This window comes from Manis pentadactyla, chromosome 17, assembly GCF_030020395.1.
Source record: "Manis pentadactyla isolate mManPen7 chromosome 17, mManPen7.hap1, whole genome shotgun sequence".
NCBI classification, from domain to species: Eukaryota; Metazoa; Chordata; class Mammalia; order Pholidota; family Manidae; genus Manis; species Manis pentadactyla.
The window spans coordinates 64,488,705-64,504,440 of NC_080035.1; the positions used below are offsets into that span (position 1 = coordinate 64,488,705).

Sequence of the window (15,736 nt, forward strand, 5' to 3'; positions counted from 1 at the left end):
CCCACCCCCACACACCCCTCCCCTTTGATAACCGCTAGTCCTTTCTTGGAGTCTGTGAGTCCGCTGCTGTTTTGTTCCTTCAGTTTTGCTTCATGAACCACCCATTTTTAAGGACAAAACAGTTCAGTTTGGTCACTGACATCCGCATCACAAAATGCCCCACAAACGGCTGGAACGAGCGCCACTGCGGATAATAGTCTGCTTTATGAAAACTGGATCGGTCCCATTCTACCATTACAGACAGCAATTTGGGGAACTCCACTCCAGTGGTCTCGGTTTACGGGCGCCGGTCTGCGTAGCCCGGGAAAGCCGGGTGACCTGGAGCCAGCAGGGACGCCTGAGATCCCACACAGGCCCGGAGGGGGAACCAGACCGCCGCAGCCCTCGGCCCGACCGGCCGCACGGAGGCTGCTGCCCGGCCGGCAGGACAAAGGCGGGGCGCCGCCACGCCCACAAAGGCGTGGTCCCCGCCGGAAGGGGCGGCCCCGCGCTCGGCCCGTTGTCTAGGAAACCGAGACTTCTGCGTAGCGGCTGTACTGAAAGCCCAAATCCGGGAGTTTAGGGCGGGGAGAGGAGCGGGGGGAGGGGGAGAGAAGCAGGTAGGACACAGAGGGGGACCCCAGGACACACCCCGGCTTGGGTGGTCTCTCCAAGTGGGGGAGAGGACTTTAAAAGCGGATCCCAGGGCACAGGCGGAAAAGGGTCGGGACTTCCGCCCTTTGCGGGGACACAGCTCCTTTGTCTCCAAGCTGCTCTGCACTGGGATCTGTCCGACGACACAAAGGGCGGGCGGTGTGGACCGCGCAGGCGCCTGAGCCGCCGAGGCTGCCGGGAGAGGTGGTCCGGCCGACGAATGGTAGGTCTCCTCCCTCGCGGGCCGGCGGCCGCCCTGGCAGTGCAAATGCACATGCGCCAGTACTTCCGCCCTGCTAGGCCCGCCCCCTCCCTCTGTCTCCTCCCGCGGTTTCTTGTAGTCTGGGCTCGGGAGGCCTTCTCCGCTTTCGGCCCGCCTTCTCTTCGTCCTGATTGGGCTACCGAGGTAAGGGCGGCAAGTGGATTGGCTGTTGGGGTTGCCAGTCTGTTTTGGACCTTACTTATACCCCGCTGCGCCGTGGTCCCGGAGAGCTAAGGGCCGACTGAAGGGAGGGGAGCTGGTGGGATTGGCGACGGCATCGGAGGCTGCCTGCAGTCCTGCGGCTGGGTCGGTTCCCGCCGGGTCTTCGGCGGGTCCAGCCGCCTCCCCGCGTTCCCCGGCCCTCGTGCACCGCTGCACGGCAGGTTGTGCCTCCAAGTACGAAACTCCTAGTAAACTTTGCGCCTCGCCCACCTTCCCTACCCCCGCGTCCTCCACCCCAGCCAAAGTGACAGACAAAGCCACACCCCCGCGCGGCCCGGCCGGTGAGGGGCGTTAATGCGGCGGGGGCGGGGCCCGCGGGGAGGGGGCGGTGGGGGTAGCGGGGCGCATGCGCGGTGCGGGGGGCCGAATGTTTCCCAAGTGTTTGAAACTGGTATTTGGGTTCTCCACGTTGGACAAGTGCGGCGCGGCGGGCGGCGCGCGCCCCTTCCCGCGCTCGCTCGGCTCCGGCCCCGGCCCCTGCGCCGGGGTGCGCGCCCGCACGCGCCACCCGCGTCCGCCCCGCGCCTGAGGCCGCCGAGCGCCGGCCCGGCCCGCCAGCCGCCGGGTCTCCGGGCCCAGGCGGCGCGGCTCGCAGATGTAGCGGCGCGGGGTCGGCCGGAGGGGGGGCGCCGGCGGGCGGGAGCTTTGCATTTTGCGGCGCTGGGCTCCGAGGGGGCGGGGGCTGGAGGAAGCGGAAAGCCGCGCCGAGCCGCCGGGGACCTCGGTGAACCATGTTGAGCCCTGCCAACGGGGAGCAGGTCCACCTGGTGAACTATGTGGAGGACTACCTGGACTCCATCGAGTCTCTGCCTTTCGACCTGCAGAGAAACGTCTCGCTGATGCGGGAGATCGACGCGAAATACCAAGGTACAGCGGGATGGATGGGCGGGGGCAGCCGCTCCATCCCCGCTGATCGCGGACGTTGCGGGGCCGCGGGCCGTTCTACTCCCCGCCTGGGGGACTCACGGGCCCGCGGGGCGGCCGTGGCCGGGCAGGAACAAAAGGTCTGGAGCGTCTTTGATTCGCCCAAGGTCCTTGTGCGCGCAGCCCGGACACGGAGGAGGAAGGAGGAACGAGAGGTCTCAATGCCAGGCTGCGCGAGCAAAGCGCTCTTTGTAGTGAAGTGACGAGGCGGGGTGCTGCGGGGGAGGGGGCGTAGGGGGCGCAGGCTACGGCGCCGAGGGAGAGCTGTGCCGCGGTCTCTAGGACTTAGGGGCGCGGGGACGGGGCTGCGCGCAGGGCTGCGGGTAGGGCGCTGCGGGCGAGGGGTCCTCCGGCCCTACTCGCCATCCTTGGAGCCACCCCCGTATAGTCCCGAATCCGAGTGTTACATAAAGTCCGGGGTCGGTGCTCCGCACGATGTAGCCCTAGTCGTCCCCGCCCAGCCCCCCGGCCTCCCCGTGGCGCTGGATGCCGAATGAGGGCCGGCATGTGAGGGGACTTGGCCGGGTGTAGTTTGCGGAGGGCGAGGGCTTTATTCCGTGCGTTCGGCGGGCAAAGGGAGGCATGGGGCGAGTTAGTCGCCCCTGTGAGCTGTGCTCGGGGGCAAAGACTGTCGGCTTGTAGAGAAACGTGGCAAGGAGAGGACCTGTGGGTCATTCTCTGCAACCGCGGCCGCACAGTGTCGGAGAAAGGCGGTCCGCTGGGAATTGTTGGCTGTTAGGGAAACTTTCCTGCCAGGTCAGGCACGGCACTGGGGGGCTGTGCACCGAACGTGTATCGTCACTCGTAGTTTACTAATGTTTACAGGGCTGCGCAGCAGGGAAACGGAAGAGCGGGGGGGAGGTGGGAAGCCACCGCTAACCCCAAGCGCATAGGAAAACCCTACGAGGAAGGCGCCCCTGCGCGCTCTAACCGAGGCTCGCCTTTGCTGCGTTTTTTTATTTGAGGCTCATTAGCATATTGCGACCATCCCGCTTTGGTGGCCTAGCGATTGGCTGTGGTGTGCCCCACGGAATGTCCTTATCAGTTCGCTGCTGAGCCACTGGCTGCTGGGCCGGATGGGGGCGGGCATTGCGCATGACTGGCACGGGTCTCTCCCTTCTTTTTTCGTTAGAGGGGCGGGGAAGAGGGAGGAGGTTGAGTTGATTTGAATGTCTTCGGGTCGCCTGGCCTCCGGCCTCGGATTGGCCATCGGGGCTGCGGGGGCGGGCCATGTTCTCTGGCCTTGTGCTGCGATTGGCTCTCCCCTCGGAGCCCGCCCTCTGGTTCGGCGGGCCCAGTACTAGGCCGCTCCCGGGGCGGGGCGCGCCTCCCGTTGCCCGCCTTCCCATTGGTTAGGGTCCCGTTTCCGCCCCTGCCCCTCAGGGCCCGAGCTCAGTCACTTCCGGCTTCGGAGTAGTGGCGGTACCGACCCTGTGGCACAGGGTGCAGCTTAAGAACCCGCGGGACGGGGCAGTCCTTCCGCTGGCTCGGAGTGCAGCGCGCGGAACCGGGGAAGTGTGAGTGATCCGCGGCCGGGGCTCATCCAGGTGGGCGCTGCCCGGGACGAGGAGTTGGGCCGGCCCCGAGCCCCGTGTGCGCAGAGCTCGAACGACTCGGCTGGTGTGACGATCGCGGGGTTTCGAAAGGTTTCAGTGGTTGCGGGACGCGTCACCGTCACTATTGGCAATTGCAGGCCACTTCCAGTGACAGTGCCTCTGCTTCCCCGCGTCCACGCCAGAGCGCCTCAAGAGCCCCTCCTGGGGCCCTGGGCAGGTCTGCGGGGCGCCCGGCCCGGCCGAGGGAGCCGCGCCCAGGGGCAGCGCCGCCCTGAATGGGGAAGCCTGTGCTTGTGCTTTTGAGGAACTACTACGTTGCAAGTCAAACGCTGAGGTTGATAGACTGCCGAGTACGCGTCACTTGGAGATTAAGTCATGAAGATGGGTTATAATTAACCGACTCAAATGGTGTTTGAGGTTTTCTGAGTTACTGAATTCAAAATTACTTTAAAATTATTTTTAAAGCATTATTTTTTAAATACCCGCCCACCCACTATTGAAGTCGAAGTGCAGCTCTTCTGTAAAATTAAAGTACATTTCTAATTATTGGACAGATCAGATTCAGTTTTGCTGCAATCTTATTTAATACTTAAATTCTTGCCATGGTTCCACTGCTTGCCTAGAGTAATGTGGTGCGGAGCCTGTGCGGAAGGAAAGGTCCCTGGCAGCCGAGCAGATGGAGCTGAAGGAGCTGGGTGTCCTGGCAGGACGCCTTTCTAGTTAGAACTGGTGTCCTGCCTGAAGTCTGTACTAAAGTGGCTTTGGGGCATCTTAAGTAATATGTGCTATCGTGTAGATGATAGAATTATTTCTTGGTAATTTTGTGGTGGGATGTTTGTTTCTTTCCCACAAGTGAGGTTCCACGTGGATGTAAGCTTGCTTGTGATGTAAAAGAAGCTGACTGTTAATAAATTTTAAATCAGTGGCATGATGGAATTGTTTTCATGAAATGCTAACTTTAGAAACTTGGTTACTGATTAAAGCAAATTACAGTTTTGTAATGTGTAATCCATTAAAAAATAAATAGCAGAAACTCATATTTTAATGCCCGTGAAATGCAACCTGTGTAAGTGAACATAGCTGTTTATTTTCAGAAGTAATTACCCTAAGACCCTTGTGAGACCCATAGCATGGCTTAGCTGTGGAGGCAGTCTAAATGTTCCCCCAGGAAATACCTTAAGAGCTGTCTTTAGTTTAAGAAGATAGCCTGGAAAATAACACTACTGTTGGGAGAGGGTTGTGTATTTTCCTCGGTTTTTGTTCCCTCCGCAACAAAGAATTTAAGGGCAGAGACACAGTAATGAAGTAGAGTAAAATTTTTATTTAAAGTTAGTTAAACAGAGAAAAAGTGCAGCAGGCGACTTGAGGGAGGAGAGACGCCCTGAAAGGTTTAAGCTTTATTTAAAGAGAGCAAGTGTGCACTTGGAGAAAGGGGAGTGTGAGCTACCTCATAGAAGAGGCACGCTGAGAGGTTGAGATAGACTTTTAAGGCTCTGTGCTTAGCAAGTGCAGGCAGCTCAGGGAGAGGAGTGCACTGAAAGGTTGGGAAAGGGTTTTGTTTGTGTTTTGTTAAAGTTATGCACTTAGTGCGGAGAGTGCGGGTGACCTCTGAGAGAGGAGTGCACTAAAAGGTTTAGGGTTCCCCCTTTTAAGGATTTTTCAGGAATGTGACAAAGGGCTGGGGGTGCAGACTTGTTAAGACTTAACACAAAAAATTTACTGTTCTGAGATACCGGTGTCTTGGTCTGGGAGCTTTCAAGCAAGAAGGCCTGCCTCCCCCTGAGGTGGGCTGAATTATTGTTTGTTTGCTAACGAGTATGTTAAGAAACTTTTCAATAATTGGGTTTTAAAATGCAATTTTATCTTCAAGATGGAATCCTTCTTGCTTTTACTGTTGTTTATGGCTGGGCTTGCTTGCCATATTAATTGCCCAGGTTGTAAGTTACTTGATTAGGGCTGGAGGAGGAAAAGCAGCATCTGGGTAAAGTAAAAAAATAAGTTGGGCCTTTTAGCCGGCTAAAGTCAGTGCTACAATGGCATGATCTAATTGACACAGTGAAGACATGGGCTGTGCTGAGGGACCCTCCTTTACCTGGGGAGTATTCAAACTTCCAGGTCAAGTTGCTCCTGGCTTTTTTGAGTTTTTAACTGATTAGCTCATTAATTCTGGGTCTTTTTTTAGTGGGCTTTCCTGGCCCTTATTCTCTTTTCACCCCGCTATCTGTTTTTGTTTGCCTAACACTACTGTTAGGTAGGTCCGGTATTGGTCTAACTAAGTTATTATGTTTATTCTCGTGTTAGGTGTATGTCTTAATACTGTTCGGAGGTAAGATCTAGAAGGGGTGATGGTCACATCTTACACAATTCCCCCCACATTCCCACACACACTTCCTAGTGGAGAGGAGAATTGTCTTATTTTAAGAGCCTGCAAAAAGACTTCAGGAGAAAAATCTGATACTGGTTAGATTAACTTTTACTGTTTGGGAAACAGTGACTATGGGAATTTCTAGTTGTGTATTTAAATAGACTTTTAGCAAGAATACTTACTTTCCTTAATTCAGTCAGAATATTTAACAGCTTTTATTTCTTGAGAAATTACCTAATTATGTTTGTCAAATTATACTTTTAAAATCATATACACTGTCTTCTAGCCTGTCCAGGAGAGTTTAAATTTAGTACTGAAGGTTTTACTTGTTTTTGATGATGTTTCCGAATCTGTTGACTTCTATAAATATAAATACGTTACTGTTTTAAGCAGGAAATACAAAAGTAAAATCTACCACCTTCATTTTAAAGCAAGGCTAGGTTTGGTACCATGACAACATGCCAGCACATTCTTGTTTTCAGTAACAGAAGAAGATAACACGCTGTGAAGAAAATGACGTCTGGTCAGCTGAGGCCCTTTGCCACTAAGTATTTATACATTCTTTAATTTAATAGGGTATTCTAGACACTGGTACATTAAAATAAAGAGAATAGAGACCTTTAAATTATTAGAAAAATACTTGAACAAAAACAATGTAAATATAGGACACAATCATTAATTTTAAAGAAAATAAAAGTTTCGACCCCAGCCCTTTCCCCTAAATTTGAGATTTCTCTTAGTTGCTCATCCAAAGAGTATTTGTTACCCTTGCTTCTGATGCACTACAGAGTCCCTTGGGGAGCTTTGAGTGACACTTTGCTAAAAGGGGACTGTGTTGGCATTTGTATATAGTTCCAGAGATTTTTTTCCAATAGAAAAAAAAGTCAACTAGAAAGGCCTACAGGTTGTAAGATTCTCATACTAGGAAGCCTTAAATTGACCATTGCTGTCCTTTGCAATTACAGTTGACCCTTGAACAACATGGGTCTGAATTGCCAGGGTCTGCTTATACATGGATCTTTTTTCAGTAAATATGTTGGAATTTTTTATGGAGATTTGTGACAAAACGAAAAAAACATTTTATTTCCCCTGGCTTACTTTATTATAGGAATATAGCATGTAAAACGTATAACATTCAAAACATGTGCTAATTGACTGTGTTACCAGTGAGGCTTTTGGTTGACCACAGCCTGTTAGTAGTTAAGTTTTGGGGAGTCAGAAGTTACACGTGAATTTTTGACTGCATGGCCCTGTGCTGTTCAAGGGTCAGCCGTACTTTTCGGACGCCTAGATAGTGAACAAGTCCCAGTGGTGCTCAGAGCATGGAGCTAATGCTTGTTTTCCCCCTGCAGAAATCCTGAAGGAGCTAGATGAGTATTATGAGAAGTTTAAGCGCGAGACGGATGGCGTCCAGAAGAGGAGAGTGTTGCACTGCATCCAGAGAGCCTTGATCCGGAGCCAGGAGCTGGGCGACGAGAAGATCCAGATCGTGAGTCAGATGGTGGAGCTGGTGGAGAACCGGGCCAGGCAGGTGGACAGTCACGTGGAGCTCTTTGAGGCACACCAAGAGGTCAGTGACAGCACTGGCCACGGCGGCAAAGCTGGCCAGGATAAGTCCAAGAATGAGACAGTCCCGCAGGCGGAAAAGCCCAATAACAAGAGGTCTCGGCGGCAGCGCAACAATGAGAACCGAGAGAACGCGGCTAATAACCATGACCACGATGACATCACGTCAGGAACGCCGAAGGAGAAGAGGGCCAAGGCCTCCAAGAAGAAGAAACGCTCCAAGGCCAAAGCCGAGAGGGAAGCGTCCCCCGCAGACCTCCCCATCGACCCCAACGAGCCGACGTACTGTCTGTGCAATCAGGTCTCCTATGGAGAGATGATAGGCTGCGACAACGACGAGTGCCCCATTGAGTGGTTCCACTTCTCCTGCGTCGGACTGAACCATAAACCAAAGGGCAAGTGGTACTGTCCCAAATGTCGAGGGGAGAACGAGAAGACCATGGACAAAGCGCTGGAGAAATCCAAAAAGGAGAGGGCTTACAACAGGTAGTCGGCGGACCTGCCGAGCCGGGAGGAGAAGGTGATCGGGCCGTGTATTTATTACCTCCCCACCTTGGGGGAGGCGCCAGGACTGCACAGTGTCTATTTTTAAAGAATGTTAGCAAAGGAGCCATTCCCTTGGTCGAGTGGCGCTGATTGTCTGCCTTTTTTTGTTGTCATTGGTACACATGTGTAATGAGAAGGTGGTCTGTGGATCAACATTTTAGAAACTACAAATATAGGTTTGAATTAAACACCCCAGCAGAGTCTTGGACTGATGGGTTTGATTTGGTTTGGTTTTGGCTCAGGGCCGGGGGTGTTTTTGTGTGGGGGGCGGGTAGTGACGTGGAAGCAACCTAACACATTAAATGTGGGGGGAAAAAAAGATTTCATTTAGCAATTTTATTTTAATGAAAATGTTAACTTCATGAACAAATTTTTAAAAAATTAGCCAAGTTGCTAAAAATACATATAGCCCATAGCAAACTTATTTCTTACTATAATAATGTATATCCATATGACAAGTCAATAAAAAGGTTTTAAGTTTGAAGATTATTTTTTAAAAATGTAAGTGGTTGAATTTTACATATGGTCCATTTCCCAAAAGGCCAATTGTAGATTATTTGGTACATTTGTTATTAAACCAAATAGAAGCGGTCTGCTTGTGGGGCTTCAAATCATGCTCTTGCCATCACAAACCCCAGGGGAGCGTCAGTTCACACGAGGCCTGTGAATGTACCTCTCCAAGCGGACACGCCGTCTCATGATCAAAAGGGCCGCCCGAGGCTGTTGGGAAGCTGAGGTGTGTTCCCTGCTGTGTGCACGCAGGTATGGCTGTGACATCAAGAAATAAATGAAACTCGGCCGGTTTGTACTGCTAGCAATGTATTTAATTTTGACGAGTGATCTTTAAATTTTTGTCTTAACAGCTTGTACACCAGCAGTTCAGACAAAGCCTTAAGCAAATTCTCTATTAACTGTTCTCATTTTAAAATGAAGTAGAAGTTACCTAGTTGCCGGCAAGTAAGTATCAAAACAGAACATATATATATATTTGACTAAGGGTTGGGAAATTACTGGCCCACGGGCCAAATCAGCCCTCCTCCTGTTTGTATTGCCTGTGAGCCAAGAATGATCTTTACATTGTTTTTTAAAAAATTCAAAATCCTATTTTGTGACATGAAATTCAAAGTTTAGTGTCCATGAATAAAGCTTTATTGGCACACAGCCACGCTTATTTGCTTATGCATGTGTGGCTGTTCAATACAATGGCAGGGTTGAGGGGCTGCAGCAGAGACCGTGTGACCACAAAGCTGAAACTACTTTCTGGCCCTATGCAGAGGTTTGCCGGCCTGACTTGGACTCGTTGAGCGTGCCCATCTGTGTCCTGAACTGCCCGCTTACTGAAAGGATCAACAGAATTTTCATTTCCGAGGGATACTATGGTTCACCTCAGTGATCTGTATGATGCAGTTTAACCATGTAGTAGAATTTGTTTATCTCCAGTCTGTTTTACAGTCTCCAAAACTACCACAAGGAAGAATTGAGTAACCACTGTAGCCCCTAAGGATCTATATGACATATATTTATTGTAAGTAAAACGCCTAGTTTTCTGATTTTTTCATTTGATCATTGAAAATTTCATTTCTACCAGGCATAGCTCCTGTTTTACAGTGAATTTCCATTGTAAAGAGTTACTTGGTTGAGAAATACAGATTGTAGTTGGTCTTACATTAAAATGTGAACCATGCATACGATACCTACAAATAGGAATTTACTGTCCACCAAAACTCTTAAGACATTTAAGAATCTTGAGTGTTTAAATTTGATAAGACCTAGGTAAACAATAAACTAAATTAATTCATTAAAATACTTGATAACAATCTGGTGGCAATAGATGTAATTTAAAAGAATCTGATTATATAAAACTATTTGATGGTTTTCACTTCTATTTCAGTTAGAGCTAATAATGAAAATTAAGTTATAGGGGTGAAGATTTGCAAAAACACAGTTGCTAATACCAGATTTCTTCCTGCTCATTCAGTTAGGGTGTAGGTGGCTGCGGTAGGGAGAAGACAAGAGGGCCCAGGCCTCCCCAGATCTGAACCCATCTTTATCCCTCTGGGGTTTAGTCTTGTAAATGGCTTAACTCTTAACCCATGGTTTTTCACTTTTAAAATCTCTCTTACATATGGGGGTGGTTCTGAGAAATACATGAGGTTAAGTGAATAAGAGACTGCACATAGTTCATTAATGCTGGGTATTTTTCCTCTACCTTTAATGAGGTTTCCCATAAGGGCAGGTGGGTAGACAGTCTTCTTAGAAGATGAGGAACATTAGAGAGGTAGATGTTGGATTTGGCAATCACTTTTATTCCAGGGGACAGTTAAAAATCGCAGACAAGTACTTAGAACATCAAGATTTTAGGCTTTAGATCATGAGTAGATAACAGAAAAATCATGTAACCCTGGAGGATGCTGAAAATGGGCTTCTTTTTGAAAAGTTGCTTGTATTTTTGTTTTTTATTTAAAAATTCTTTTGAGGCTAATTGACATGTAACATTAGTTTCATGTGTACAACATGATTCAGTATTTGTATATGTTGTTGAAATGATCACAATAAGTCTAGTTAACATCTGTCACCTCACATAGTTTAAAAAAATTGCATTTTCTGATGAGGATTCTGAAGATTTAGCAACTATCAAATATGCAGTACAGTATCATTAACTGTAGTCACTGTGCTATACTTTACATCGTTACATCGCAGGACTGACTTATAACTGGAGATTTGTGTCTTTTGACCCATTTTGCCCATCCCTGCCCGCCTCCTGTGGCAACCACCGGTTGCTTATATTTAATAACCAGGTTATTACAGTTCGAATAAAGGGTCTGAAATGTTTCCATTTGAACATAATACTTTATTTTAAACTGGACTTAGGGCACGTGGTTCATCCATTCACTGGCGTGTACTGAGTCCCCTGGCATGGTGTCCCGGGCAGGGATGGGCCCTGTGCCCCAAGGAGCGCTGCTCTCACGGGCCACCCCCACCACGAGCCTCCCAGCGACTTGGACATTGTGGTGTGGGTGTCTCCGTACCTGAGACAGCGGTTTCAAGGGCCAAAGCAATAAAGCATTTGCCGAAGTAAAAGCCGCTCTGTACGACTGACAGCTGCTTCAGACCGTATGGCATTTACTTGGAGCACCCTGTTGTGTTTCATGCTTGTGTGTTCCATGTAGAATGTATGACATGAAAACTTCCTGTTAGGCAAAATGAATAGCTGCGCGCTTCTAAAGGCATCGTGCTTTTGCGGATCTAGCTCTTTACATCGTCGCGTCCACTGTAATTCATGATTCTTTGCACTCACAGGCATGTATAGAACCACAATGTGTAGACACTGTCTATCTCCCTGTCTCTTAGCTTGTAATCCATTCCTCTTTAATCTCAATGTTTTTAGGCAGTCTGGGAGGTAGGTGTCTGGTCCTGTTTAATCTGGAGAAAGTGCTAGTGATTTACTGCTGGTTTTGAGGTGCTCAGTCCTCACTCTCATTTGATGGGCATGGGGGCAGGGCGGGCTCAGCAAGAACAGTCATGAGAAGAGCTGTTACGAAATCAAATTGGCATTGCAAGGTTTTTAGGAGGGAATGAAGAAAACCATTGGGTCACTTCTCTTGCCTCAAATTCTTTGTATTACCTGGTTTTGTTCGTAATATCCTTTTTCATCTTAAAATCCTTACAAAAAGAAGTCGCTGTAAACTTTGAGTAATAGGTTAAATTTTGATTTGTACCATTTGATGCTTCCTCAAATAGGTTTTCTATTAAACAAGAAAATGCTTTTTTTTAAGCGGGTCAACTTGAAATAAAGTCACTCAGTTTTTGGCTGACATATAACAGCCACCCTTTATTGTCTGTTACGTGCTAGCACTGTCTAGGTACTGTGTATACTTTATGTTAAATCTTGATAACAACCCTGTCCCAAGATGTTAGTGTGCTGGTGTGGAGGTTCAGGCCCAGGTGCGGGGACCTGATCTGCACACAGACATGCATCCCATGCTGGGCTGAAGACCTGTACCTTGTCACCACTGCCCTGCGCAGGAGGTTGGCCTCATGGTCAGGCCCTGGCACTGTGGGGCCATTTAATCGATGCCAGGGGTGGAGCTAAGTTTCCACGATGATCTTGACTATGTCTTCTGCCTGGTGTGGTAGGGAATTACCCTGTATTTGTGACTGAGAAAACTGAAAAAGAAGACCCTCACCGGCTCCCAGAGTAGAGGTGTAACAGGAGCCCGGGGTGGTCAGAGCCGGGTCCTTGCTGCTGGGCTTCTGGCCCGAAGGAAGCTCGGTGCTCAGCAGAGCAGCCGTGCATGTGCAGGGGCGCCGCGCTGGCATAGCACTTCCTGTCCGGCCCTATCTGAAGACTGCATTTAACCACAACGTTCTAAGTGATCTACTAGATGCAGAATGTTCTGGAATCAGCAGGAGATTGGAAATAAGGTTTCGGTCAGGACAGTCTTGCCCGTGCAGTCTAACTGGAGGAGGTTGCTGCTCAGCCCGGTGTCCTCCCAGGCGAACGAGGCCCGGGATCGCGAGTGCCCACCAGGGGGATCGGTCCAGCTAACGCGCGGAGGTACTGTACAAATGCTGAACGCCGTACCGGGGGAGCTGAGTGATATGTGGGGTCAGTTGTTGATGATTCTAGTTAGCAGATGTATTCTGGAAGTGGAGTTGGGATTCTTTAAAGCTGGAAAGTCAGTCAAATCCAGCGTTAGAATAAAGCGTCCCCTCCTCTTGCGTCCTGTGTGGGGAGTAAGTGGGCATCTGCTTTCCTGTAAGTGGCTCTGCTGCTCTTCGTAGAACAGAAATAGAGCTTTTATTTTCAGCAGCAATAAAGCCTATTAAACTTTTGACTCACCTCTTGATTGAATTTGAGAAGAAAGAAAATTAGTTCCGTCCCTTAGAACCCTGTGTAGGTGAGGAAACAGGCCCGTTATGCCAAGTCACTGGGCAGGTCTGCGGGGCGGCTCCGGGGCACGGGGTCCCGCTGCTCCTGGCTTGGCCAGCTCTCCATGAAGCCACAGGCCTTCAGTGAATGTGTGCTGAATAGATAATCTAGGAACTGACATAGAAAACAAGACATTTTCTAACTTCTAAATGTTTCTACAATCATACCTAAACTGGAATTTCAAATTAATTTGTGTGAAGAAAATACTTTCAGGAAAAATGTGTAGACCATTAGAAATGTGGTATTTCTAAATGATTAATATTTGACAAATTGAATTTGGTTAGATTTTGATCACCCAATACATTCAATATTTTCATAATAAAAGTCTTTAAAAACAAACTCAAATAATTGTTCCTAGGGTATATTGACAATTTATCCATTTACAAAGATGCTAACAAGCGGTTTGCTGTCTCCCAAATTAGTTTCTTTTGCATGAAAAATAAGTTGATAAATACTTAATCCTCCCGTTTAAGCACCTTCTGGTTGCAAGTCGCAGTAATGGAGCGCGTGCGCCCGAGATGGAAGAGGTAAGCGACGTCTCAGGAAATGCAGGAACTCAGGAACAGAGCGGTCCTGAGCTCAGGCGGCACGGCGTTCTCTGCAGCCCAGGCGTGACCAGAGGAGCAGGCTGGCCCCAGTGGAGGCAGAGCCGCTGGGCCTCGGTACGGTCAAGGGGCAGATGGCACCTGAGATGCTCAGCCGCTGCAGGTCTAGCTTGGACAGTCAGGCACATTTAGAGTCAGCTTTTCCTTTAAAATCCTTTCCCTGATAAGTGCATGTTTAAAATAAATGGTGTTTCCTCCATCCTGGCAACCAGATTGCACCTGGCTTCATTCTTGCCCTATCATTCGGCATGGGTCCAGGGAACAGAAATTAACTTTTGTATGTTAAGTAAAAATTAAGGTGGTGATGAGGACTATAGTTATTCCATGGTCAATGTCCATGATTTTCAAAATATTTTTGATTCATCACATCATTGATCTCCTCCATAAACGTGAAAAATTAAAAGTTACTAACAGCGAAATACTTTGAGGACACAAAGATCTGCCATAAAATACCAGTTAATGGAAGTTCATGAGGATGAGCTTCCCTGGCATTTTTCACAGCTCATCACTGAATGTAAAAGGCTAATTAGGAGCATTTTCCTTTGCAAATTTTGAAACCTTGTTTCTAGACTCAAGAACGTTAACAAAAGCAAAAACAAACTTAAATAATTGTTCCTAGGGTATATTGACAACTTGTCCATTTACAAAGATGCTTACAAGTGGAAGGCTGAGAATAGAGTGTGCCAGAACAATTATGAAATAGTTTGTGGGTTTATTCCTATTACTCTGTATTTAAAACGTGGTCTGAAAGTTCAATGTGAAGTAAGCACGTCGTCATTCAAGCTCTGACAGGATGTACTGGTGTGGTGGGAATCTTACATGAGGTTATAATTCTTGCCCCTGAGTTTTCAGTGCATCCTAATTTTTAAAAATGTCTGTAAGACAACTAAATAAAACCTAGAAGAGCAAATGTGATCATACTAGCAAAAACTCAGTGCAGCAACATTACTGTAACTACTGAGGCTAATGTCTTGAGGAAGCAAAACACATGGACAGATTTATACTAATTTTATTACCTCTTTCACTCCTATTAGATCACTTTGAAGTCTGACTTTTACAATGATTTTATTTATATTTTTAAATACCTGGCATAGGGAAAAGCCAGTAAGTGACATTTCTGGCATCTTGGTGAAGTCATGGCACAAGTGTGCACAGCACCAGAGATGGTTCCACCACACACATTACGTCCTCCGCATCATTGGGACAACTTGGAATCGTTGTTAGGCAGAAAGACAGACATGAGCAGGTGGAGAGAGCGTAAAGCCAGTAATGCCCACTGTAAGGGACCCAAAGAGTTAACCAGATAAAACCAGAGAGCCAGAAAGGGCTCACAGAGTTAATTAGCTAATTAGTTGAAGTTTCAAAGGCCAGGAGTGACTTGGAATGTCCAGATATTCCCCAGATAAAGGAAAGTATCAGAGTGCGGCCCATGTCCTTATGGTTCCACGTACATGAGGCCTCCCAGGCCAGAGACTGTCAGTCAAGGACTTCTCTGCCCCACGAAGCAGAGCAGGGAGGTGGGCCAAGGGCCATGCCACTGTGAACTCTACTCAGCCTGAGAAAAAGGCCCAGTTTAGCCTTCAGCTTAATCTATAACGATGTTCTTCCTCTTCTTCCAGCCCCTTAATCAGTTATGTAACCAGGACGGGGGACAGACGTCTGAAGTGTAAAAAGAATGCCAAAATCTGGACTAAATATAACCCTATTAAGACAAAACTTCAAAGGAATTATGAATCACCTGTACACAACATACCTTATGCTGACCCCTACCCAAAAGGCCCCATAAAACCCCACACCCTAAACCCCTAAATGCGCCTCCTCTCTGAGGGTGCCCATGCTCCTCTTCCTTTGAGTGCACTCTTTGCCTTAGAGACTTCTCACTGCTCAGCTTACTACCTTTTGGCTCTGAGCTCTTCCAGTGGCAAGTGTCTTTGTTATTTTGCTATTTCATTCTATTTTCTAGACTTAAGCCCAAGTCTTCATTCTGTCCTACTTTAGACAAGTAGGGAGGAGCTGCTGAGAGCTCTGGTTTGGGCCTGCAAGTTCCCATCACCTGGGTGACCTGGACAGGCCTGCAGCTGTATGATCACACTTTTGGTAGCCTGCCCCAAAATATCCTTTCTT

At 48.4% G+C, this 15,736-nt stretch overlaps 2 protein-coding genes across 4 annotated transcripts in view; both read left to right on the forward strand.

Annotated features, from left to right (window-relative positions):
• The window catches only part of NAXD (NAD(P)HX dehydratase), an 84,216-nt gene extending 69,030 nt beyond the window's left edge, over positions 1–15,186 (forward strand). Inside the window, exon 9 of the mRNA XM_057494534.1 lies at positions 15,026–15,186. Within this exon, the coding sequence (XP_057350517.1) occupies positions 15,026–15,171 (146 nt within the window). The 3' untranslated portion in view covers positions 15,172–15,186. The remainder of the gene's footprint in view (positions 1–15,025) is intronic.
• ING1 (inhibitor of growth family member 1) lies at positions 731–8,563 on the forward strand. Of its 3 annotated transcripts, none has more exons than XM_036893723.2 (2): positions 731–856; positions 7,315–8,563. In XM_036893723.2, the coding sequence occupies exon 2, from the start codon at positions 7,461–7,463 to the stop codon at positions 8,016–8,018; it is 558 nt and encodes a 185-aa protein (XP_036749618.1). In that variant the 5' UTR covers positions 731–856; positions 7,315–7,460; the 3' UTR covers positions 8,019–8,563. The 3 variants fall into 3 exon arrangements, with proteins under 3 accessions (XP_036749618.1, XP_036749619.1, XP_036749617.1); XM_036893724.2 differs by lacking the exon at positions 731–856 and adding an exon at positions 1,165–1,291; XM_036893722.2 differs by lacking the exon at positions 731–856 and adding an exon at positions 1,777–1,984.
• Positions 15,187–15,736: the final 550 nt, after the last annotated feature.

Coding starts and splice junctions, on each gene's coding strand:
- ING1 (XM_036893722.2), top strand. CDS start 1,849: ATGTTGAGCCCTGCCAACGGGGAGCAGGTCCACCTGGTGAACTATGTG. Junction 1,985..7,314: donor GATCGACGCGAAATACCAAG/GTACAGCGGGAT, acceptor TTCCCCCTGCAG/AAATCCTGAAGGAGCTAGAT.